Source organism: Chelonia mydas, chromosome 3 (genome assembly GCF_015237465.2).
Source record: "Chelonia mydas isolate rCheMyd1 chromosome 3, rCheMyd1.pri.v2, whole genome shotgun sequence".
Classification (NCBI taxonomy): Eukaryota; Metazoa; Chordata; order Testudines; family Cheloniidae; genus Chelonia; species Chelonia mydas.
The window spans coordinates 141,306,839-141,332,131 of record NC_057851.1 but is presented as its reverse complement, the minus strand read 5'-3'; the positions used below and the strand labels follow the sequence as shown (position 1 = coordinate 141,332,131).

Sequence of the window (25,293 nt, the reverse complement as noted above, 5' to 3'; positions counted from 1 at the left end):
CTATTGAAATGAGAATGTTTAAAACCTTCCTAGGAGACCTCAAAGCTCTTCTCCTGTGGGGGAAGAGTGGGTGGGTGTCCAGTCTAGGGTCCATCTGGGAGGAAAGGGAAGGAGAGCAGGAACTGGGGTGGACTGAGGGAGGTGTGGGTAGGTCAGGAGCAAGTCTAGAGGGTTGCATATCATTTCCCTGGCTCTGGGCTCATGGAACTTATCTGGAAAAAGTAACAGCCTTTGCTGTGGATCCACCTCCTGGGGATCCATGCAGGTGGCTATGTTGCCAGAGACCACCCCTGGCTGCTAGCACCCACCCATTTAGAGATGCCAATACAGAAGGTGAAAGTCATGAATTTAGGAGTGTCTCAATCTGATGCATGCATTACATGTCCTAGGCATGAGGCACTCTTTCGGAATGGACCTTTTAAAGTCGGGCGCACTGCAATATGAACAAGGAGACCACCGGGGTCCAGGGTAATAACGGGATATGAGGCTTCTGTAGTGATGACTCTGCCTTTCCATCAGCCCTCAGGGATCTTTAGGCAAACCCCAGCCTCCTCTCTCTCCTCCCCTTTCCATCAATGGCATGGGGTGGAGTAATCGCTGTGAAAGTATCCTCACAGAGATTTCTACTGAAAATATGCCCTCCCTCTGCTTTTCATGCTTGTGCAGAGATGATCTGTATCATTAATGTTTAGCAGATCATTAGAGTTTGCCTCTGTAGGAAAAATTAACGATAATGATTCTAGAAATTCTTGGATTTTATCTTCTGAATGGAATGCCAAACTCACAAAACCCTTTTGGCTTTGTTTACGAGATCACATCATAAATCTCATGGGTGTGCAGCAAGCAGTCACATATCAGATGTTACTTCCCCTGAGTGAATGGGGCAGAGGGATGGTGGTATTAGCTATATGTACCGATGAAGCAGCAATATGCTTCAAGCATTCCTAGCAAGGCTAGCAGCAGAATTACTACTAATTATTGTTGAATTGCATTTTCAAAATTAATCATACCATGCAAAATAACTCGTAAGAGTCATTTAATCAACATGACTATATTTAGAGATACTTCACACATTTATTAGAACTGTTACAGGACATTTTCTGAACAGTACGCCTCAACTTGTTTATAAAAGTGTGATGACGCAAGATCCATTTATTACCGAAAAGGATGGGTTTATAGAAGTTAGAAGAGGGTCCCAGGACTGACTACGGGCTAAGATCTTGGTTTCCCTGTAGAGTTTTTCATATTTGACACACTGTTGTAATACACATGAAGACAAAACTCAGATTTGTTTTGTAGGTTTTAATATTTTGTATTACTAAAGCAGACTAGTTGGAGCTATTTCATTGACAACTTCAGAAACAGCCTATACATTCTTCTTCAGCTGTGCTGATTTGGAAGGCCTCCTAAGTCACTTAGATGCTTTGGCAAATATTTTAAACTACATCTTGTTTTATTACTGCAGGAGAATAACTTAGACCCCTAGCATATCTGCTGAGAATCAAGTTTCTTCTGTCAAGATTTAGGGGATAGACTATGTAGAACAAATGTTAATCCATAAATTTCCTTGTTTTTAAGACAGATATAAATCCTAGAACCATCTACATTTTCTGTGTTAACATTTGGGCTGTTTATGAACATGCAAGGTAAAATGGGCTGAATGAACTTGCTGTACTTCTGACTGTAACAGGTATGCCCTAATATGTCTTAGTTTTGACTGAATGCCAATAGACCACCTGGAGCACCATCAGAGGAAAGGTTAATTCATTGTATGCTGATCTTAAGGAGCTCCATGTAGGCAGACCCTGCATAGAGCTTCATTTCAACAGGTCTCCATGTGGGCACTGGGATCCATCCAGCCAAAGCTCATTCCAAGATCAGATCCTTGGTGATTGCTGAAAGCTAGCTGATTTTTATTGTGTGTGTTTGTGCAAAAACAAACAAAAAACAAAAACATTAACTGCAGGAGAATAATTCTTGTTTTTCAGTAAGTTTTTTCTTCCAGATATCTAGACATTTTACCTTCATTTCCATTTTTCTTGGTTTGTCTGTTTGTGTTTATGCTTTTTTTCAGTGTCTCTTATACAGTGATTGTACTAAAGCATGTTTCCAAGTTCATAATTTGATTTAACTTTAACACAATGTTTGCTCATACAAAAGTAATTATAACTGTATCCATTATGTTTAATGAGCATGTTTGAATGTATGGGTATTTGATATTAGTTAAGTACCAACATTAACTCAAAAAGAAAAGGAGTACTTGTGGCACCTTAGAGACTAACAAATTTATTTGAGCATAAGCTTTCGTGAGTTACAGCTCACTTCATGGGATGCATCAGATGACTGAATGCATCCGATGAAGTGAGCTGTATCTCATGAAAGCTTATGGTCAGATAAATTGGTTAGTCTCTAAGGTGCACAGGTACTCCTTTTCTTTTTGCGAATACAGACTAACACGGCTGCTACTGTGAAACCTAACATTAACTCAGTCGTGGTGTCACTGTTGTAGGTCCCTAGTCTTTAAAGATTTGTTCTTTATTTTTCCAGACCTAGGTGTTATAAAGTTTTATTCTTTTTATACAGTATTTGAACATTTTGTTTCTCACAAATTTTATAATACTGTAGTGGAATTACATTGTCATACCAAGAATTACTAAATACTCCCCGCTTTAAAGGTGTCTGCTGGTTCCTAATTGAACCACTAGATGGGGCAAGTGACTGTGGAGTGGTGTACTCTTAAGAGGGAAGTTCCCTAGCAGTGCGCAGCTCTGAACCCTGAACATGCAGATAAATGATGAATTTGGATAAAAGGAAGTTGTTAATATTTCAATATGTGTAATAAAAGCAATGTTCCAGTTTTATTTCTTTTGCTAGCTTTGCTAATAAATATGCCAGAAGTCCATACAGGGATCTTTATGCAGCGAAGACTCTTTCATCTCGCTGTTGATTGTTTAATTCCCCTTGATTTATTTTCTCTAGTGAAACATTTTACCAGGTGTGAAAGTATTATTTGTCTTAAAGTAACATCCAAAATGTTGGGCAGGACAATGATTAGCACATGTTTTGTTAGTCCCATGCTCTGGTTTAGTGTTTTAAGGTGCTCCTGTAACTAGCCACAGGTGTCCAGATTGGTTAATCCATTTAATAGATTATCAATTTACAAATAAGGATAAAATTTCACCTTCCCCACCCTCTTTTATTTGTACTCAAATGCATCCACACCTGGAAATCTGAAAAGTTATGAATTCTGTCTTTAACCAACCACTATCCACAAATGATTGTCCAACGTGTTTTGCAATTTTAACACTACATAATTAAGTAATTTGTACACACAAGTTGCCAGCATTACTGTTTGTTCAGATTTAGAAAAGTGTAAAGTAGAACAATGCAGCAAGTATATGAGAGATTTCCTTATTTTTAGAAAAGGGAATGTATTTAAAATTGATATTTTAGCTTGTTTGTTTTTCATTTTGTGTGTATTTTGTTGGGATCTCTTCATATTAGAGATAATCGCTATAAATAAAAGTACTGCTCTGAACTGGTTTAAGCTAGGGCCCTCTTTCCCTTGTCACGCACAGACAGGAAAATACTGCAAGATGCGGGATTAACTTGTTCGCTTTTCATTGTTTTCTTTTCCAGCAGCAATCCGTTTAGCTATGGTATGCTGAGTTTATCTGATTAGCACCTAATGAGTAAAGGGGGTAGGAGACATGTTGCCTAGATTTGAGTAATTTATGCCAAATAACATTTTTGGTACCTTTCCCCTCTCTCTAAATACCTGAACTTTCTTGACCTTCCTAGTTTCGTTCCCCCTCACCAGCTTTTTCCCATATGAAATCACGCTGTTTAAGTTGACTCCGTACCAGCGTGATTAGCCAGATTCTGCTCAGTGTACATCTTGCTCAACAATGTTTGACAATCTGTCTGAGAGTCACATGAATTCAACAACTGTTGTTATGCCCACTTTAATGCCCTACCAGGAAAGATTGGCAGTATCAGAAATCAGCAGTTCATAACATGATTACTTTTATCGTTGATTTTTATAGTAAAAGCATTGGATTTATTTATAAGCAGTAAAATGATATTTTAGTACTTGTATCAACAATTACAGTATGTACATTTAACAAGGATTCACTAGTAGTTCGAACTGTTAAATGTTGTAAAAAATCCAATAAAGCTGAGATTTAATAATGCTTAAAATAAATGAATACTAACATAGACTGTTCTTCTTTTACTGTCATTTACTTGCTAAGTTTTTTGCATAATTCTCACTTTAACTCGATACTTCAACTTTTTTCTTCTCTTTTAGATTACTCTTTATTTTGATTTAATAATGCATTGTGAAATCTTAAATGTCTTAGCCGAACTCTACAAGATTTAAGAAACCATATTTATGACTTTATGCTGCTTTAATACTTCTATACAGTGGTGTAAAGTCACCTTAGGGCAAATTAAAATCAGGCCTAAAGGGGTCTGTTTTCCTCGCTATATGCAGGCATGATTCCATTATAATTGAAGTAATATGTGCACATCAGTAAGCATGCATAAGCTCCTGGAGTTTCAAGAAGATGAGAATATTGTTCAGATAATACAAACCTAGAGAGGGAGTCCATTTAAAATTATTTCTAAAACAGCATATTTTCCCCAATTATAACTTTTTTTTGAGGGGCCCTAAATTTCCTTTTGAAATGCTAATGTCTCCATACCTAGTAATTTATCATAATTTGAAAAGTCTTATAATTATAGACAGTTTGGAATGAAGGCCTTGATCCTCCAAGCAGTTAATGTACATGCTTAACTTTATGCCCGTGAGTCATCCCATAGAAATCGATGTACATAAAAGATAAACATTCCAGAATTGGGGCCTAAACAAATAGCTCAACTGGGACCTCATGGCTGCCCTGTTAAAATGCTGCTTACCTCCAACAATTGATCATGGGCTCATATTGAAACAGGGAGGAGAAAAAAACCAAGATATGATAGGGTGGTTTTTTTTTTAAATAGGTGTGAATTTTCTTTGTGAAATTATTATTATTTTTAAATAATTAAGGTAACAGGTCCTAAGATGCACTGAGAGGGGAGGAATGTGATAGTCAGTAGGTGACTAGGCTTGGAATCATGGAAAGAGCAGCATTGTGTGGTTTGCTGTAACGGAACACACATTTTAGGAAATTTAAAAATTAACTAGACAAAGAATATTAGAAACGCCAGAACAACTCCCGAACATGGAGGAATGGGTAAAAGGGAGATGAGACATTCTAAAAAGTGACTAAGATATTTGAAAAACTTCTAAAAAGCTAGGCAGCAGCAAAGAGTGAAAACATTGCTTAACTCAGTTACAGCAGAAAAAGCCATAAATAAAATACATAAGATTTGAAGTGTCTGTTTATATTCTGAATGTTCACTCGTGAGTGTAAGCACATCACAAAGAGCCCCACCTTTAGCTGAGAATACTCTGGTTATACCCAGTGCTACATCATCGAGTACAGTGTAATCTATTTATATACATTTCCATAACAGAATCTACCTCAAGAGAAAGTTAAGGTAGCATTCACAAGTCAAGAAATGGGAGTTAAGATTGTGCGCACACTCTTAACACTCTTCTCCCTTGTACATAAGAACGGCCATACTGGGTCAGACCAATGGTCCATATAGCCCAGTATCGTGTCTTCTGACAGTGGCCCATGCCAGGTGCTTCAGAGGGAGTGAACAGAACAGGCAATCATTGAGTGATCCATCTCTTGTCATCCACTCCCAGCTTCTGGCACACAGAGGCTAGGGACACTCAGAGCATGGTGTGGCATCCCTGACTGTCCTGGCTAATAGCCATTGACGGACCTATCCTTCATGAATATGCAGTCTGGTACAGTCTTTAATTACATGATCACATACAGTTTCTCAAATACAATGTCATAGACTAGTCTGTGTGTAGCTGCATCTTCTACTTCTGTGTGCTTTCCTGCATATACCAGACAAACAGAATCTCTGAAAGTCGTTTATACAGAAGATGTACATATGAGCTCTTCATGCCATGAACTATCAGTTTTATCCTTTGCTTTCGCTCATGTTTCTAACATCCCTATCAAACCTCTCCTGCACCATGTAACTGATGTGACAATCATTGCATTCTTGTAATAATTAATAAACTATTTCTGTGAACCTTGCTAGCCTGTGAATACATGAATGATTTGAGAGCCAATCTAGTATTCTTTCAATCATAGCTGCCAATTGCTGCAGTTACATTCCTATCAAATGTGTGTGGTCCTGCTGGCCTTATTCGCCTCTCAGGTATATTATCAGTAGCAGCTTGATGTGAGGATACGTGTTTGCAGATGGGGATGGTGTTAATATCTCATGGTCAATTCGTGCAGTTAAAATAATTGCAACTCATGCTGGCTGCCCACCTTGCCCTAAGTCTATGCCCCTGAGCACACCTTGGTATGATCACAAGCTCAGTATTTCCATGCTATCTATTAGGTGAGTATTTGTCTTTGCTTGTGGACATCCTGGGTTTCCTTCCTGGGTGCTGTCCGGGGCCTGTCTTGTCACCCCCACTGGCATTCTTGGGATATCACTGACACAACATAGGGTTCAGCTAATCTACTTGGTGCTGCTTAGTTGTGGTACTGTGTGTACTGATTACTCCGCCATTGAGGTGAAATGATTTGCTCCAGCAGGCTCCAAGTTCTGAAAGACAGGATATGATAATGCTGTTTTCTATGTATAGCGAGCTGGGCTGCTTTTTCAAGCTCGACAGCCTCATCTGTGGCAACTTTCACCCTTCTCTGTATGCCAGGATATATGTGTGCTGCTTATGTAATCCATATTAAGAGAGTGTGGATCTTTCTCCACCTCTCATGGCTGGTCCACATAAGATTAATTAGTTTGGGTTCTAGCTGTCAGCTATAATAAAGGGTAAAAATGTTCAGAAGTGCCTAATTCCAATTGGGAGGGTGGGGGGGAAGTGACCTAGACACTCAGGAGAAAGTCAATGGATTTAGGCTCCTAAGTGCCTAGGTCACTTTTGTAATTGGCACTTTGGTGCCTGAGTCACTTGGTACTTTTAAAAATGTTATCCTTAGTCCTTTGACTTAAGTAGTGGAAACTCATACTTTCAGCTCTGAAGGAGGGTCCCTGGTTCAAACCCCATTGATGGACTAAATCAGTTATACTTTCTCAGTGTCTGGCAACTTTTTTGCTGCCAGTTTATCATGTTTTTCTATTTTCCAAATATGCACAACTCACATTAAATTTTGGGCCAGCCAGTAAATCTTCAGGAATAGTCTAGCAATGTATGAGGTAATTATGGAAATATTTTATAATTTGGTTTAAAGGGGTTTGACTAAAATGATCATAAATGTGTGAACTTTATTTTTGCTGCTTTGTTTCCCCCTTTCTCTCCCCCCCCCCCCCCCCCCCCCCCCCAGGTTTGCAATTATGTGTGGCTATATGTCTGAGTTTGACAGTATACAAAACAAAATCAAGAATGGCTGTCTCTTTAAGGTATGTTTTTTGGTAGTTTCATTAGCAACTCTTCTTAATTTACTTTCCCCGATAGTATAAAAGGGAGGTTTTTTCAGCAAACTAACTTAGCCTCAGGGTATGTTTCAATGCCAGTGTTATGGTTAAGAAATTATTTGTATGTGCTCCTACCACATATTGTCCATTAGCTTTCAAACTACAAAGATTTAAATATGACTTCCTATATCAATGCCAAGATTTTTTTGCTTTATTCCTTGACCTAAGTAAAGTGGGGAAAAGTGATTCTGCTGTTGTAATTAAAGAAAAAAAATAGAAAATTGAAACAAGTTTAACACTAAATGCAGCAGTTTCCTACAGTGATTGGTGTTGCTTCATGTCACCCTGGGGAAGAGATAATTTTGTTTAATGTTTTCCATTTGCAGATACATGTATATTTCACATTCAGAAATTTGGGCCATGTCACTTAGCACTGTAACATGGGGGAAGATCTTGCCGGGGGCTTTGTCCTTATCCTCCTTTTCTAGCTTTACATCTTTCCCAGGGATTCTCATACACACACATGGCTTCAATTATCATCTTTACATGGGTGACTCATAAATCTGCCTTTTTCTCCTGACTCATCTCTGCTCCCCCAAGCCTGTATTTCAACGTCTTTCCAGCATCTCCTCTACAGCAGCAGATTACACCCCCCCCCAGAGACCCTCAGCCTGCTTCTTGAAATCCTGGCCCCTAGGATACTGGCAAAAGAATGCCGTGGCTAGCATCCCTGCTTCTATTAGCTACACCAATCAGTGCCCAGTATCTTTGTGTTATTTCCTTTGTAGCTCCAGTTTTTAAGGTTTCTTTTGATGTTTAATTTTTATCTATTACATGGCACCATGGATGTACATCACACTTTATAAAACAAAAAGAAGGAACTAAGTCTCTGCCACAGAAAGCTTACAATTTTAGTTATAACTTAAAGGTGTCTAAGGAGAAGTTTTGCCGTCTGCTATTATATTGTACATGTTATTTATTGAGGCCCACACACACCTATATGATCCATGTTGCATACCACCTTGCTGCACAAGTAGTCCCAATGAATGAATGAGACCCAGAAATAGAAGGTTGATAAACTTGTGCTGCTATTCAACAAGAGCAAGGGTAGCAGAATTGTCTCTTATATAGCACTATTCAGCAGTATCAGGGCATTTTACATTACACAGTAAATAACAAAAAGAACAGGAAAAAAAAGCACAACTAATAAACATCTATGCCAAATAAGGCAGTTTATATCAATGAAAATGCTTCCATAATTAAGTAAAATTGTTAGCAATTATCTAAATTGAAAGGTGTAATTTAAGATGGGATGTAAAAAAGCATATTGTATACTATCAATATAGTACACATCTCATTTTAGAGAGCATTCCACCCTAACAGTATCAAGTGAGTAAAGCCTAGAATATCTGGACACACAGCAAAGGGCGAGAATTGAGGAAAATGGATCGATCATGAGCCATATATAATTACAAGAGGTCATATAATTAAGAAGCAATTTTTGCAGTTATAAAAGGAGTGAGTTTAAGAAGAGTCTCAAATGTTAACAGTACAATTTTCAGCAAGATTCTCCTCTTCAGAGGTAACTTCTGAAATCACATGAATAATATAGAAACATGGGAATTACAGGGAAAAATAGATTGAAAGAGTAGTATATATGTGAATAGTTGGCCAAAAAAATTGAAATAGGGAGCTCTGAGATCTGCAAGAATACAATCATTTGAGTGGTTCAGATGAGAGGTTATAATACCACTATTTTAGTGATTGGCTTAGTTTAAAAAAAAAAATAGAGATGTAGGAAAAGTGAAACCTAAAGTATCTGACAATTGAGTTATGTTGAGAGGCAAATGATAAATCAGGGTTGGAAAAAACTCCTTATTCCTTATTCTTGAAATACTGATTATGCAGAAATAATTTGCCTCAAAAATGAGACCTGAAAATGGAGGGAGGAGGGGAAAGGTGGGTTTGGAAGAAAACATCTCATTTGATTTTTATTATCCTTTGTATTGTTTAATTCAGACCCATTTTATCTCCAGAACTGCGGGGTGCGGGCACAGGAGCTGTACTTCGAGTCACATTTCAATTGAAAAGTTAGGTCTGTGGTTCAATTCCTGTCCTATGTCCAGTTAATTCTAGGTTTCTGACTACCTGCTGTGGATGTATTTTCACATTATCCACCTCTCAGAAAACCAGGTCCTGTTTCTAAATACAAAAGGTTATGTGGTGCCATGTTCCACACCAGAGAAGGTTACACTTCAGTGGTTGATCATTAGTTCAAGCATACAGTATCTAGGAAGCAAAATAGGAGTGTTCGCATGGGGTTGATGCACTATACTTTTCTAATACCCGATAGGGATAAAACCAAAGTTTAGTAAGTTTGGAGTACATCAGTCTCTTGTTTGTTTGTTTGTTTTAAAGCTCTTTCAGCTGTTTGTTTGAACTTCAGAGTTGTTAGGTCATATTCTAAATGCAATGTTATGGTACATTATGTGCAGAGTTGTTAAATAATTGTGTTTGTGGTTTTCTTCTGTAAGCAAGGGTATTGCCAGGTAAAATATTTACAGATCATTTGAACTGTAGCAAAAGCAGTCACAAAAGAGAATTTAAATAAATTTGCACTGATTTTGCAATGCAGTTTTAAAGTTTGAAGGCAACTCCCAACCAGAAATGAATATCCCATTTTCTTTCTTTTGAACTTATTTCTGACAGGAGCATCTAGACAAAGCAATTGAACTTAAGCCTCAAGATCCCTTTTTATATTACCTAAATGGAAGATGGTGCTATTCAGTAAGTTGTTTTCTATGCCTAACAGTTGACTTGAATGTGCTGAAAAATGATAATGTGTTTACAATGGAATAGTGTAACTGAAATCTGAGAGAAATGACACGTTTATTGAAGTGGAAACTTTGAAACTGTAAACAAAGCATTGCTATGTACTTGTCATGAAATCATTTCTATGTGCCTGGTTATTAATACAGACTGTCCTTGTTACCCATCGTTCTCCCACGTGTTAACTATACCACATACTGCTATTCAAAGCCCCTTGTTTTGCATTTTGTTTTATTATTTACACATATCAATGGTAACTAAGATTTGGAGAGGAAGCATGGGTGGTTAGGTGTTAGGTACAAGCTCCTTTCTGCAAGCCCCTCTATTGTTTGTTTTGTTTTTTTTCCCCCCGTTTAGTCTGGTGGTACTTCTATAGCACAGCTTTCCTAGCCTGGCCCCTGTTTTAGGGCTTACCTCCCTTTTCAAAGTCCTCACCCAGTCCTGCCCTTCTCTTTGGCCTACAGTCCAGGAGTGTTCCCTTCTCCTGCTCCCAACTTGTCTTCCCAGCCTTCTCCTAGTCTGGCTAGGATCCCAGGGCTTCCTCCTCCCAACCTCTCTATTTTCAGAGACTGATTATAGATTCTCCCTGCAGCCCCCTTTCTGCTTTTAACTTCCTGACTTTTAGTAACCACACAGCTCCTTCCCAGCTGGCACTCATGTTTCATTAAATCTGGCTCTTCCTCCCGGTGCATCCAAGAACATAACTGGCCTTCCCAGCCCACATTAGCTCTTTCAGGCCCCAGGTGGGGCAGACATCCCATCTTAGTACTGTAGCTTTGTTAGATTTTCTTGAAAGTTATACAAACAAATACATGGCTTTTTTTATAATAAAGTTTTTCATTGCTCTAGTTAATGTAAAGGAGCTGTAAACCTGACCTAAGTATCTGGCTGAGATGGAGTTATGGCTGCTTTGTATCACAGGAGTGATACAGAACAGCCGAAACATACCAGTGAAACTGTACCAAGGCCTCTAATAAAGGCCACTTAAATGTTAAAAGTCGACTCTCTTGAGTTTTCTTTTTGCGAATTACTCACAATTGCCAGACTCACCGTTGGTGTAACTCAAGTGATTTCAGTGATGTTACACAAGGAATCAATTTGACCCAATTACTTATACCATATTCTTTGTAATTCTCTTCCTCTCATTCACTGGTAAGTGAAAAGCCTAAGGAGTTTGTGCTGGATAAATGGGTAGGTACATATGCAGACTATTATGGCATTTCTCAACTCTTACACGGCAAACATGAAAGTATTTGCGTTGGAAGCTGATAGTTTACAACAAGGCTGCTGTCCAGTTACTTAATTTCTGCCAAAAGTCCTGAGACATTATACAATTACTTAATTCAATTCCATCTTAATATACTTAAAAACAAAAAGAACCTCTCATGATATTTAAGTAAGTGACAGTAATATTTTTGCTAAAATTGGATGGATTGGAAGGTTTTATTGAGAACAATTGTTTTGTGTGTTTTAGTTAGCTATTACCAAGGAAGCACTGAGGGAGGGAATTCTTTAGGGATGCAAGTCTCTTCCAGGCTGAATTTTCAGATTGAATGGGTTTGTGTCCTTGGTAGCAGATTCCTGGTATTTGAAAAAGACTTTGAATGGACACAATTTGCATTTTGTTAATTAGCTGATAGCAATAAGTTCTGGTACTGCTGGATCCTGGGAGAAAGGGAGGCTGCTAAGAACTTCTCATGTAGCCTTAAAATCTCCAGTAGAGAATTGAAGTCTGCTCCCCATCCTCCAATAGCAGGATTTTGTATGAGATTTTTGGCAGCCACTGCCTCTGGCAGCAGCCTATGGGTAGCTTTCTTTCCTCCCTGGCAGCAACAGAGAGACTCAGCTGCCAGTCCCCTTCCCCCTCCATGGTTTCTGGAGGTGTCATCTGATTGTTCCCCTCTTTTGGCAGTAGGTGGGATATCTTGGTGACCTCTCCCCCTTCAACATTAGTAGGGTTAATCTGGGAGTTGATGACTCCTTGGGCTCTCTCCTCTAAGTACCTTTTTCAAGCAGGGCAAACAAAAAGAAGCACGGGAAAGGGAAAAGACCAAACCCCCCTCATCCTCAGATGGTAGAGAACGGTCGTCTTCTTCAGACTCCCAGGAGTATGACAGACTCCAGTGGGGAAAGCAGGCTTTTTTAAGACAGACACCCTCCAAAAGCTAATTGTTCATCCTTCAAAATTGATCCTGATGGTGGTATGGATTCTATTCCTCCAAGGGACATCAGGAAACAATAAAATCCTGGGATGATGCCTTGTTTTCAATATCTGATTTCCAGAAAGTATAATGGACTCTGAATGGAAAGACCCCACAAAAAGAGGAGCATCACCAGAACGTGTATAAAGTTCAAAGAGGGAGAGCATCAAAATTCTCCAGAGATCTCAAAGGGGATTCCCCCATTTGTAAGATGCTAATAAACCCACTGTCCCAGTAGAAGGGACAGGCACCCTCAAGGATCCCGGTGATAAGAACCTAATGTTTCTTCTGAAATGAGACCATAATGCTTCCACCCTTGCCCTTTGCAATGCCGTCAGGGTAGCTTCAAGCTATTAAGTTAGAGCCATGGGCTAGCTTCAAAAATACTAACCTAAGGAAGGTTCAAAAGTTAATCAAAGGCCTGCAGATGGCTTGTTCTTCCTTTACTGTGTTCCTGTGATATCAGCCACGTCCTGCTCTGCTCTCCACTCCCAGGAGGAACCTGTGGTTCTGAGCCCAGGAAGCAGACAGTGGGTGAAATCCTGGCCCAACTGAAGTCAAGGGAATTTTGCCACGGACATTGAGAGGGTCCGCATTTCACCTAGTCTTTCTGAAACCCCTCTTGTACAGGCCTCCCCAGCTATCTCACACTCTTTGGGATAACCCTGAAAATCGTAATTAAAGGGTTTTTTTTAAACTGGAATAAATTTGAGTTCAACAGCTCCAATACAATTCTTTCTTGGCATCATTATAGCCCTGAAACACCTTTTAAAAAATAATACACATTCTGGGCCAACATTGTCCCTTTTATTTTTGCACCACTTCCATGACACAAAGGGGATGGAGAGCAGCTCCAATAGGATGGGTGGGGATTCTCTTTGCATAGGGGAAGCGGTTAGAGTATAAATCTGAATGCTTAAAGCTCTGTAGAAGCCAGTAGGATGCTTATGTATTATCCATAATAATAGTACCAAACCATGTGCACATTAAATATTATTAAAAACTGAAATATTGCCCATGCATACTTTTAAAATGAAGATAACTGTGTTGCTTTAAATTGGTGTTTTTTAATATAAAAAATGCAGAGCAAAGCTATTTATTTTAGTCTGAGCAGTGCAAACGCACACCCAAGTCAGCCAAAATACAAAACCAGACCCCAGTAAAGTAATTCTGATTTAAATCTAGTAAGAAAACAAGACAACTGCCAGACAAAACTTGTATTTAAATTTCAGGTTGCAGAATTAAAGCAGCTAATTATAAATTCCACCGTGGAAAAACTTGGAAGTCCCTTCACTATTGAATCCTATTAGGGGAGTGTGTGTGTAGTGATTGTATCTATGTAGTGTGTCTGTGTGTATAACTCTAGAATTTTGGGTGGTCCAGAGAGCTTCAATATGAGCAGTTTCTCTCCCTTCCTTTTTCTCTCCTACCCTACTAATGGGTTCACTGCACCTGGATCAGATGGACCTAAAGATATCGGTAATAACTTCCTCCCATTCCAAGAGAGCGAAGATCATTGCGGCAATGGATTGGCTTGAAGAAAGCAATATATTCTTTTAAACTCTGCTGCAACTTCCCTGTCCCACGCAATGAGTTTTAGAAAATAAAGAGCAGGTGAAAAGTGCAGCATGAGGAGGAGGAGGAGGAATCATTTTATCTACACACTAGCTTACATTTGTATGTTTTAACTCACAGGCTGCACTTAGTAGCACAATATTGGCACTATGCATTGTAGGGGTGAAACAAGTTTTAATGAACAGGAAATAGTGAGCTTGTCAAAGAATATGTCTCTCGAAACCAGGTCTTTGAAAGAGGCATTGGGAGGGAGAAAGATAATGAACATAGCTAAAGTTACTACTTAATATTGTTTATCTTCAGAATATTATTTTTAGTGGTTTCAAGTGAAAGACTCACTGATGAAATCATTCCTCAGGAACTGGCTTTTGCCAGAAGACCAGCAAGACTTGGCCAGATTGCTTTGTCTCCATGCAATGCTACTCAAACTTGGCCAAAATGATTGAGGTCAGACAACAAAATAGTCTGTATACACTTTACTGTTGTATGCTGGCTAAATTAATACTTTGCAATGGCATATTTTATAGAACAGTTTATAATAAGAAATATTAAAAAATTCACATCCCATGAAAATTAAAAAATTGTAGTGGATGGCAGTGGCTAGGCATATGTTATGATAGTTAGTTCTGGATAGATTCTTTTTTTTAATGGAAAGCTATCAGCTTTCAAAATCTGGTGGATAATAGCTGACCGCAGCAGCAAAGAGCAGAGGAGCAACTAAGTAACGGTTTGAGGGTTCTGAAGCTCTCCATCCCCTTCTCATTCACCACCAGTCATCAGTACTGTGGCAGAAGAGATATGAATTTTAAAGGCCCAAGTCTTTGGTTACAATGTGACGCTCTGTCTAAGCTGAGACTGGGTTGGCTCACCACATTTTCCAGCTCCTGGTTCTCACATGAATTCCTCACATCTCTTCATTCTTTGGCTGCATCCCCTCTTCTCTGGCCCATCTGTGTAGGTCATGCCAGCAGTTGCCAAGGAATCATAGTGCCTAACTTCTTGGGCATATGCCTTGTGAGTCCTAGTCAATTTCAGTAAGCATCAGGTGTACGGTTAAAGTACAGATGTGCAGGAGAATCATCCTGCTTTTCCTCTCCAGAAGCACTAGTTTTCCTCCAGACATTAGTTGGGGGAAAACAGGTAGTTCCTCCACTCAGTGAAGTGGCATCCCATTTGAGAAAACCAGGGGAAAACTCGGGGAGTCACAAGGTTATTACATGGCGAGTCGTGAGCTGTCAGCCTCCACCCCAAACCCCGCTTTGCCTCCAGCATTTATAATGGTGTTAAATATATTTTAAAGTGTTTAATTGATAAGGGGGGGTTGCACTCAGAGACTTGCTATGTGAAAGGGGTCACCAGTACAAAAGTTCAAGAACCACTGTTGTATTGTCATCTCTTTGCTGTTCCTGCTTTGATTAGGGATTTAGAGTCTCTGGTTCATTGGGTTAGGTGGTGGAACTAAAAATATTATGGCAGTAACCCACTCACTCTCAAGAATCCTTTCATGTGACTGCTGGAGTATGCCTAGATATATATGGGAAGGAAATGGCATACAGTATATACTGTAGTGTGACAATGGCAACACAGAATGAAGAAAACTCCAGAAGGTCCCTTTACACCAGCCTGTAATCCTGGGAAGTTAGAGGCTCCTTGGCATGTGCTATTGGTCAGAATTCAAGCGGACAGCTGGGCACCTACTTAGTGATATCTGTGTCACACCACTACACAAAAAATGAACTTGTCTTAGAAGAGCATTAGCTACCCACATAACGACCATATCAACAACTGCCTCTAATGGTCAGAAACGTTCAGTAGATGGGCTATCAAGCTATACCATCTGTTTCTCTATACCTTCTAACTCAGACATTATAAAACTGATGTGGGTAGTGATAATCTCATGTCGGTTTAACCAGTATTTTGCACTGAATTTCTCATGATGCGTGTAGTGTATTTATTAAAAAACCCTTTAAATTATGTCAAATATTCAGTGTGTGTATACTCTTTGGGGTAGTGAAGCAAAAATATTTTATTAAAGACTCCTTTGGGTGTTCCTTTGCACACCAAATTGTATAACTATACAGTAATACAAGGCAATATTTTGCTCCACAACTGAAAAATAAGCCTTAAGTATATTTTCCTTCTCTGATTTTATTATAGGTAGCACAGTTGTCTTGGATTGAGAAGAAAGTAGCTGCTACTCTTTTTGGGACTCCACCAACTTCAACAGTACAGGAAGCTTTGCAGAATTTCCTTAAGGTAGATCCTATCCAACAGTTTTTCTGAGTAGCTATTTATCAAATACTCTGTGTGACTGTTTTCAAGAGATCAGCGTAGCAGCTATAAATTCAAGGTTCTATCACATTTCTGCAATACTTTTTTTTTAAAAAGTTAGTATGGGGTAGAGTGAGTAGCACCACTTATTTATTCTCTTTTTAAAAATTTCAGTAACCTCGCAGGTTAATTGCTGTCAGATTTCATGTCAAAGCTACGGATGCCTTCAAGACAAAAGTAATCCTAGTGAATAACTTTTATGTTAAGCCCATTTTTTAAGGGACTTGCATAAGTGAGGATGATTTTTATGCAATTTCAATGGAAAACTCTGACACTGTGGCAGTTTCCTCTTTCTAATCTAAACTTTGCATTCTGTAGCTTTCAGTGGGACATTCTTCCTTGTGTGGGAGATGAGTAAATACTGAGTGCATGTAATATGAAGCAAAATGGATGGCTCCATCACATAGAAGCATGTTCCTGTGCATTTGTCTTTGAATTCACAATTTTAAGAAAACTGTGTGTGCACGCGTTAAAGCTGCCATTGGGCAACTTTTATCAGTTACTGCTATTTCTGCAGCTGATAAGTATAAACCAGTTAACAAATTCAAAAGGGTAAATTTTCATAAATGTGATTCCTTAGAATCATAGATTAGGTTGGAAGAGACCTCAGGAGGTCATCTAGTCCAACCCCCTCCTCAAAGCAGGACCAACCCCAATTCAATCATCTCAGCCAGGGCTTTGTCAAGCCAGGACTTAAAAACCTCTAAGGATGGAGATTCCACCACCTCCCTAGGTAACCCTTCCCGTGCTTTGCCACCCTCCTACTGAAATAATGTTTCCTAATATCCAACCGAGACCTTCCTCACTGCAACTTGAGACCGTTGCTCCTTGTTCTGTCATCTGCCACCACTGAGGACAGCCTAGCTCCATCCTCTTTGGAACCCTCTTTCAGGTAGTTGAAGGCTGCTATCAAATTCCCCCCTCATTCTTCTCTTCTGCAGACTAAATAACCCCAGTTCCCTCAGCCTCTCCATGTAAGTCATGTGCCCCAGCCCCCTAATCATTTTTGTTGCCCTCCGCTGGACTCTCTCCAATTTGTCTGCATCCTTTCTGTAGTGGGGGACCAAAAACTGGACGCAGTACTCCAGATGTGGCCTCAACAATGCTGAATACAGGGGAATAATCACTTCCCTCGATCTGCTGGCAATGCTCCTACTAATGCAGCCCAATATGCCATTAGCCTGCTTGGAAACAAGGGCACACTGACTCATATACAGCTTCTCGTCCACTGTAATTCCCAGGCCTGGTCTACAGTATGCCGTTATTTCAGAATTAGCCGAGTTACTTCGAAATAAAACTGATTCCGTTCACATGAGCAAACCAATTTTTTTCAATTTAAAGGGCTCTTTAATCCGATTTCTGTACTCCACCTCGGCAAGTGGAGTAGCGCTAAAATCGAGATCGCAGTTCCGGGTTACAGGTACTGTGGACGCAATTCGACGTTATTGGCCCCCGGGAGCTATCCCAGAATGCTCCCTTGTGACTACTCTGGACAACACTCTCAACTCCAATGCACTAGCCAGGTAGGCCGTAAAAGCCCCAGGAACTTTTGAATTTCCTGTTTGGTCACCACCAGCACAGGCGACCGTGCAGAGTCCACCAGCACAGGCGACCACTCAGTCCCAGATTCGCAAATGAGCTCCAGCATGGTCCGAACGGGAGGTACTGGATCTCATCGCATGTTGGAGAGACAAATCTGTAATGGCAGAACTATGTTCCAAAAAAAGGAATGCAAATACGTACGCTAAAGTCTCCAGAGCCATGATGGAAAGAGGCTACTCCAGGGACACAGAGCAGTGTCGTACAAAAATCAAGGAGCTCAGGCAAGCGTACCAAAAAACCAGGGAGGTGAACAGGCGCTCTGGGTCACAGCCCCATACATGCTGCTTCTACCGTGAGCTGCATGCAGTTATGGGGGGTGATGCCACCACTACCCCACCACTGTTCGTGGACACCTGCAAGGGGTGAGTAGCATGGAGCCAGGAGGATGAGTTTTTGGAGGAGGAGGACAGTGCACAGGTGGCAAGTGGGAAATCAGTTTTCCCCCCTCCAGGAACTATTCTTAACGCTGGAGACAATAGCCTCCCCTCACTCCCAAGGACCATGACCCTGGAGAAGACACTTCTGGTGAGTGAGAGCTTGATCGGAGCCATGGGGTGGGGGGAAACCCAGCTGCGCTGGGGTGTTCGTGTTTAGTTTAAAGGGCTCGCTCATCCCTGCTCAGAGCCTCATCGGAGCCACATGGCGGGGGGAAGAGTGTTGTGTGAAGCGATCATCCCAGAGAGCCTGGCAGTTTGAAAGCATTGAAATGAATGTGGAAGAAGCAGAACCCCTTGTTCCCCTAGGGCTTACCATGGCTGCCTGCAAGCTGAATTCTGTTGCCCGGTCGCATGTGATGGCTTACTCACACCAAAGTGGCAGTCACTTCAGTATAAGAGTGTGCAGAAAGAACATGTGCTGTGTACTATGAATTGCCTGTTTCACTGAGAAAGAGTGTCCTCTTTGTTCTCTAAAATGTATCTTTTAAAATACTATCCTCCCTTTTTCTCCTCTTGCAGGTGCAAATGTTTCAACGTGGCCCCTATCTATTCCGTCCCAGAGGCTGGTCCAGATTAGAAGGCAGAAAAAACGAACTTGGGACGACATGTTTGCCGAGCTCATGCAGTCCCCCCCACACTGATAGGGCCCAGCTGAATGTGTGGAGGCAAACAATTAATACAAAGAGAGGAGGGACGCACGCCATGAGAGCAGGCAGGATGCTATGGTCAAGCTCATGGGGGAGCAAACTGACATGCTCTGCTGTATGGTGGATCTAATGCAGTAAAGGCAGCAAGACCACAGACTGCCGCTGCAGCCCCTGTATAACTGCCCTCCCTCCTCTCCAAGTTCCATAGCCTCCTCACCCAGACGCCCAAGAACATGGGGGCGGGGGAAGGCTACAGGGATCCACACAGTCAACCCCAGAGGATTGCACAAGCAGCAGAAAGCTGGCATATCTGAAATTTTGATTTGCTTTCTGGACTTGTCCTTCCCTCCTCCTCCACCCCCCTAACCTAATACTCCCCCCCACTCCCCAGTCTAGCTTGGGGGCGGGTAACTTTGAGAAACAAACACAACTGTCACACCATAGCCTGGCCAGTCATGAAACTGGTTTTCAAAGCTTCTCTGATGTGCAGCATGCCCTGCTGCGCTCTTCTAATAGCCCTGTTGACTGGCTGTGCAAAACTGGCCAGCAGGCAAGTTGCCTCAACCTCCCACCCCGCCAGAAACGTCTCCCCCTTACTCTCACAGATATTGTGGAGCACACAACAAGCAGCAATTACAATGGGAATAATGGTTGTGCTGAGATCTAACCGAGTCAGTAAACTGCGCCAGCGCGCTTTCAAACGTCCAAACGCACATTCTGCACTTGCTCAGCCTATAGTTGAACTGCTCCTTACTACTGTCCAGGCTGCCTGTGTACGGCTTCATGAGCCATGGCATTAAGGGGTAGGCTGGGTCCCCGAGGATAACTATAGGCATTTCAACATCCCCAGCAGTAATTTTCTGGTCTGGGAAGTAAGTCCCTTCCTGCAGCTGTTCAAACAGACCAGAGTTCCTGAAGATGTGAGCGTCATGCACCTTTCCTGGCCATCCCACGTTGATGTTGGTGAAATGTCCCTTGTGATCCATCAGTGCTTGCAGCACCATTGAGAAGTACCCCTTGCGGTTTACGTACTGGCTGCCAAGTTGGTCCGGTCCCAAGATAGGGATATACGTTCTGTCTATCTCCTCACCACAGTTAGGGAACCCCATTGCAACAAAGCCATCCACTATGACCTGCACATTTCCCAGAGTCACTACCCTTGATAGCAGCTGGTCCATGATTGTGTTGACTACTTGGATCACAGCAGCCCGCACAGTAGATTTCCCCACTCCAAACTGATTCCCAACTGATGGGTAGCTGTCGGTTGTTGCAAGCTTCTGCAGGGCTATGGCCACTCGCTCCTCAACTGTGAGGGCTGCTCTCATTTTGGTGTCTTTGCGCTTCAGGGCAGGGGACAGCAAGTCACAAAGTTCCATGAAAGTGGCCCTACGCATAGGAAAATTTCACAGCCACTGGGAATCATCCCATACCAGTCTGTGCTTGTTTCCTGGGCCCAGAATCGGCGTTCCATGGCATGAACCTGGCCCAACACCACCATGATCTCCCAATTGCCACATGCCGTGCTTCTAGGAACATCTGTGTCCATGTCCTCATCAGTATAGTAATCGCGCTGTCATCGCTTCCTTGCCTGATTTTGCAGGCACTGCACATATTGCTGGATAGTGCGCGAGGTATTTACAATGGTCAAAACTGCAGCAGAGATCTGAGCGGGCTCCATGGCTATGTCGCCTGCATGGGTAATCTTGGAAAAAGGGTGCGAAATGTAGGAGAGCAGAGTGGCAGCGGAAGAGGTGCTGTTCGGTTCACAATAGCCATAAAAAGGCGGGAAAAGGTTGTCTTCTGTAGCTTTCACGGACGTGGGAGCCCAGGACAGACAACAAGGAGAAGCTTGGTAGCGTGGCAAGAGCAGGAGAGCAGAGTTGGCGGCGGAAGCTGTGCTGCTCGGTTCATGATGGCCAAGCAGAGTTGGCAGCGGAAGTGTTCGATGAGGAAGAGAACGAGTAGATACAAGAGATTATGAGAGGAAATGTGAGGTGGATTCATAGTAGCAGGAGAGCAGCGGTGACTGAAAGCAGTATGGCATCTGCACGCCAAAAAGGTGCAAAACGATTGTCTGCTGTAGCTTTCACGAAGGGAGGAGCGACGGATGACACACACCCAGAAACACCTGAGAGAATGTTTTTGCCCCATCATGCACTGGGAGCTTAACCCAGAATTCCAGTGGGCGGCGGGGACGGCGGGAACTGTGGGATAGCTACCCACAGTGCACGACTCCGACATTCGATGCTAGCCTCAATACTGTGGACGCACTCCGCCCAATTCACGGGCTTTAGTGGGGACACAGAAGACTGAATGTATAAAATCGCTTCCGAAAATTCGAATAGAATAAATTCGAAATAATTTCGTACTGTAGACGTACGCCAGGCTGTAGAAGTGCATGGGATTCTTCCGTCCTAAGTGCAGGACTCTGCACTTGTCTTGTTGAACCTCATCAGATTTCTTTTGGCCCAATCCTCCAATTTGTCTAGGTCACTCTGATCCCTATCCCTGCCCTCCAGGAGGTTCTACCTCTCCCCCAGCTTAGTGTCATCCACGAACTTGCTGAAGGTGCAATCCATCTCATCATCCAGATCATTAATGAAGATATGGAACAGAATTGACCCCAGGGCAGTCTGCTTGATACCGGCTGCCAGTTAGACATCAAGCCATTGATCACTACCCATTGAGCCTGACGATCTAGCCAGCTTTCTGTCCACCTTATAGTCCATTCATCCAATCCATACTTCTTTAACTTGCTGGCAAGAATACTGTGGGACACCGTATCAAAAGCTTTGCTAAAGTCAAGGAATCAACTTTCCCCATATCCACAGAGCCAGCTATCTCATCATAGAAGGCAATCAGGTTGGTCAGGCATGACTTGCCCTTTGGTGAATCCATGTTGACTGTAGCTGATCACTTTCCTCTCCTCCAAGTGCTTCAAAATGGATTCCTTGAGGACCTGCACTATGATATTTCCAGGAACTGAGGTGAGGCTGACCAGTCTGTAGTTCCCTGGATTCTCCTTCTTCCCTTTTTTAAAGATGGGCACTATATTTGCCCTTTTCCAATCGTCTGGGACCTCCCCTGATTGCCATGAGTTTTCAAAGATAATGGCCAATAGCTATGCAATCACATCAGCCAACTCCCTCTGCACCCTTGGATGCATTGCTTCAGGCCCCATGGACTTGTGCCTGTCCAGCTTTTCTAAATAGTCCTTAACCTGTTCTTTCACCACCGAGGGCTGCTCACCTCCTCCCCATACTGTGTTGCCCAGTGCAGCAGTCTGGGAGCTGACCTTGTCTGTGAAGACAGAGGCAAAAAAAGCCTGGAGTACTTCAGCTTTTTCCACATCATCTGTCACTAGGTTGCTCCCCCATTCAGTAAGGGTCCCACACTTTCCCTGACCACCTTCTTGTTGCTAACATACCTGTAGAAACTCTTCTTGTTACCCTTCACATCCCTTGCTAGCTGCAACTCCAATTGTGCTTTGGCCTTCCTGATTACACCCCTGCATGTTCAAGCAATATTTTTATACTCCTCCTAGTCATCTGTCCAAGTTTCCACTTCTTGTAAGCTTCCTTTGTGTGTTTAAGCTCACCAAAGAGTTCTCTGTTAAGCCAAGCTGGCCACCTGCCATATTTGCTATTCTTTCTGCACATTGGGGTGGTTTGTTCCTTTGCCCTCAATAAGGCTTCTTTAAAATACAGCCAGCTCTCCTGGGTTCCTTTCCCCCTCATGTTAGCCTCCCAGGGGATCCTGCCCATTAGTTCCCTGAGGGAGTCAGTCTGCTTTTCTGAAGTCCAGGGTCCATTTTCTGCTGCTCTCCTTTCTTCCTTTTGTCAGGATCCTGAACTCGACTATCTCATGGTCACTGCTGCCCAGGTTGCCACCTTCTTCTACTTCCCCTACTAATTCTTCCCTGTTTGTGAGCAGCAGGTCAAGAGGAGCATGGTCCCTAGTTGGTTCCTCCAGTACTTGCACCAGGAAGGTGTCCCCAACACTCTCCAAAAACTTCCTGGATTGTCTGTGCACTGCTGTATTGCTCTCCCAGCAGATGTCCAGGTGATTGAAGTCCCCCATGAGAACCAGGGCCTGTGATCTGGAAACTTCTGTTAGGTAGTTGTCCAAAGAAAGCCTCGTCTACCTCATCCTCTTGCTCTAGTGGTCTATAGCAGATGCCCACCACAACATCACCCTTGTTGCACTCACCTCTAAACTTAACCCAAAGAGACTCAACGGGCTTTTCTCCAGTTTCATACTGGAGCTCTGAGCAATCAGACTGCTCTCTTACATACAGTGCAACTCCTCCACCTTTTCTCCCCCGCCTGTCCTTCCTGAACAGTTTATACCCATCCATGACAGTGCTCCAGTCATGTGAGTTACCCCACCAAGTCTCTGTTGTTCCAGTCCCATCCTAGTTCCTTGACTCTGCCAGGACTTCCATTTCTTCCTGCTGGTTTCCCAGGCTTCTTGTGTTTGTGTACAGGCACCTAAGGTAACTAGCTGATTGCCCTGCTTTTTCAGTATGAATCAGGAGACCTCCCCTGTTGCATCCTCCTCCTTGTGTTTCCTCCCTGTATCCCACTTACCTCAGGACTTAGGTCTCCATCCCCTTCTTGAGCTATTTTTCAGATTTATTGGACAAACACATTTTTCCTCAATATCAAGCTTGCTTTTTTCATGTCCCTACTTTGTTTAAAAATAAACACAAATTCCTGTATTGTTGGACAATACGTATCTACATCTACACTACCACCCTGCCTATATAACCAATGTTTATTCTATTTAAGGGTCACTTTCCACTAAGTCAGTGGAAAAACTCCCATTGACATCAGTGGACTTTGGCTCAGGCTCCAGTGCTGTAAAGTAACTGTAGTTTTAAGTGATCTTCTGCACCTGTCTAAAGCCTGATGATAAATGTTTGTGCATTTTTTTTCCGCAGCACCACCAATAACAGCAAATGTTTTGGCCTAAGAAATAGCAGCAGTAGTAAATTCCGCTGAGATACTTCATAACTACTGTCCTCACGGTTACCAATTATTTTGTAAAGTGTTCAATCATCATTAAGATTTGCACATCTCTTGTATATTCAAAAAGGGGTAATATCTGTGGCTCGTGCTGAAATAAGTTTTTTTGAATACATGTATCCAACTCTGCAGGGCATCAGAGGAGTCTATCCAGAGCTCTTACAACAAAGTTAGCATTAGGGGAGTCAGCTGCTCCCAAATATATTTTAAAGATATCTTGAACCTTCCCGGAGAGAGGGTGAAGAAGAGGGTGGAGACACAGATAAAAGAGGGAAGGAGAAGAGGGGAAGGGTGAAAAAAATCGTTAAAACAACTGTGCATAGTTCTTGCTTACTTGCCTAGAGTGAGCAATGGTTTCTTGGTTATTTGACAGCAGAGTAAAATACCACTTTTTAAAAAAAATTATCTTCCACCTGGTATGAATGGGTGAACGCTGTTGATTTTGTACCTGGGGTGATGCATTTTCTTGATCCTTTTACAAGCGTTTAAGAGACAGAAGCCCCAGGACTTGAGCAAAGTCTCAAAAAACTACTTTTCCAGCTTTTGCGTGTTAACCATAAGAATGTTACATGTATATTTTTTTAAACAGTGCTAAAGGGATTATGGAGCATTGGTATGAGATGATTCAGACAGAAGGGACCCAGCCTAAATCTTTGAGGAAGCTTTGTGCTTTATTGGAAATTGAATCTTGATCACATTAGTCTCATCACGCTATATTTGTATTTCTGTTGTTTCCTGTATTTTATTATCCAGGCTGAAGAAATGCATCCTGGATATTCCAAATACAATTATGTGTTTTTGGCAAAGGTAACTAAAACAGTTTACTTTAAAAATATATATATATATATAATTCATAGAGTCTGGTATTATAGAGGGCCTGGTTAGTTTTTACACAGTTTTTTTTCTTTCAGTGCTACAAAGATCTTGGCCATAGAAGTAATGCACTGAAATACTGTGATTTTGCATCATCAGTGTTACCAGTTACCAATGAGGTGAGTACCGAAAGTGACAACCAAGTTTCTGTTGTGATTGTTGTCCTCTCTTTGGCACTCATCACTGTGTCCAAATGCACTATGGTAATAAAGCTACACCACTTTACCTCTTGAAGGTGAAACTCTCCTCCTTT

General features: G+C 41.8%; 1 protein-coding gene across 3 annotated transcripts in view; it reads left to right on the top strand.

Annotated features, from left to right (window-relative positions):
• RMDN2 (regulator of microtubule dynamics 2) overlaps positions 1–25,293 on the top strand; it is a 71,753-nt gene that overhangs the window by 26,531 nt on the left and 19,929 nt on the right. For all 3 annotated transcript variants that reach the window (XM_037895440.2, XM_043543424.1, XM_037895441.2), the window contains exons 6-10: positions 7,428–7,503; positions 10,228–10,305; positions 16,281–16,379; positions 24,921–24,974; positions 25,079–25,159. In XM_037895440.2, the coding sequence (XP_037751368.1) occupies positions 7,428–7,503; positions 10,228–10,305; positions 16,281–16,379; positions 24,921–24,974; positions 25,079–25,159 (388 nt within the window). The remainder of the gene's footprint in view (positions 1–7,427; positions 7,504–10,227; positions 10,306–16,280; positions 16,380–24,920; positions 24,975–25,078; positions 25,160–25,293) is intronic.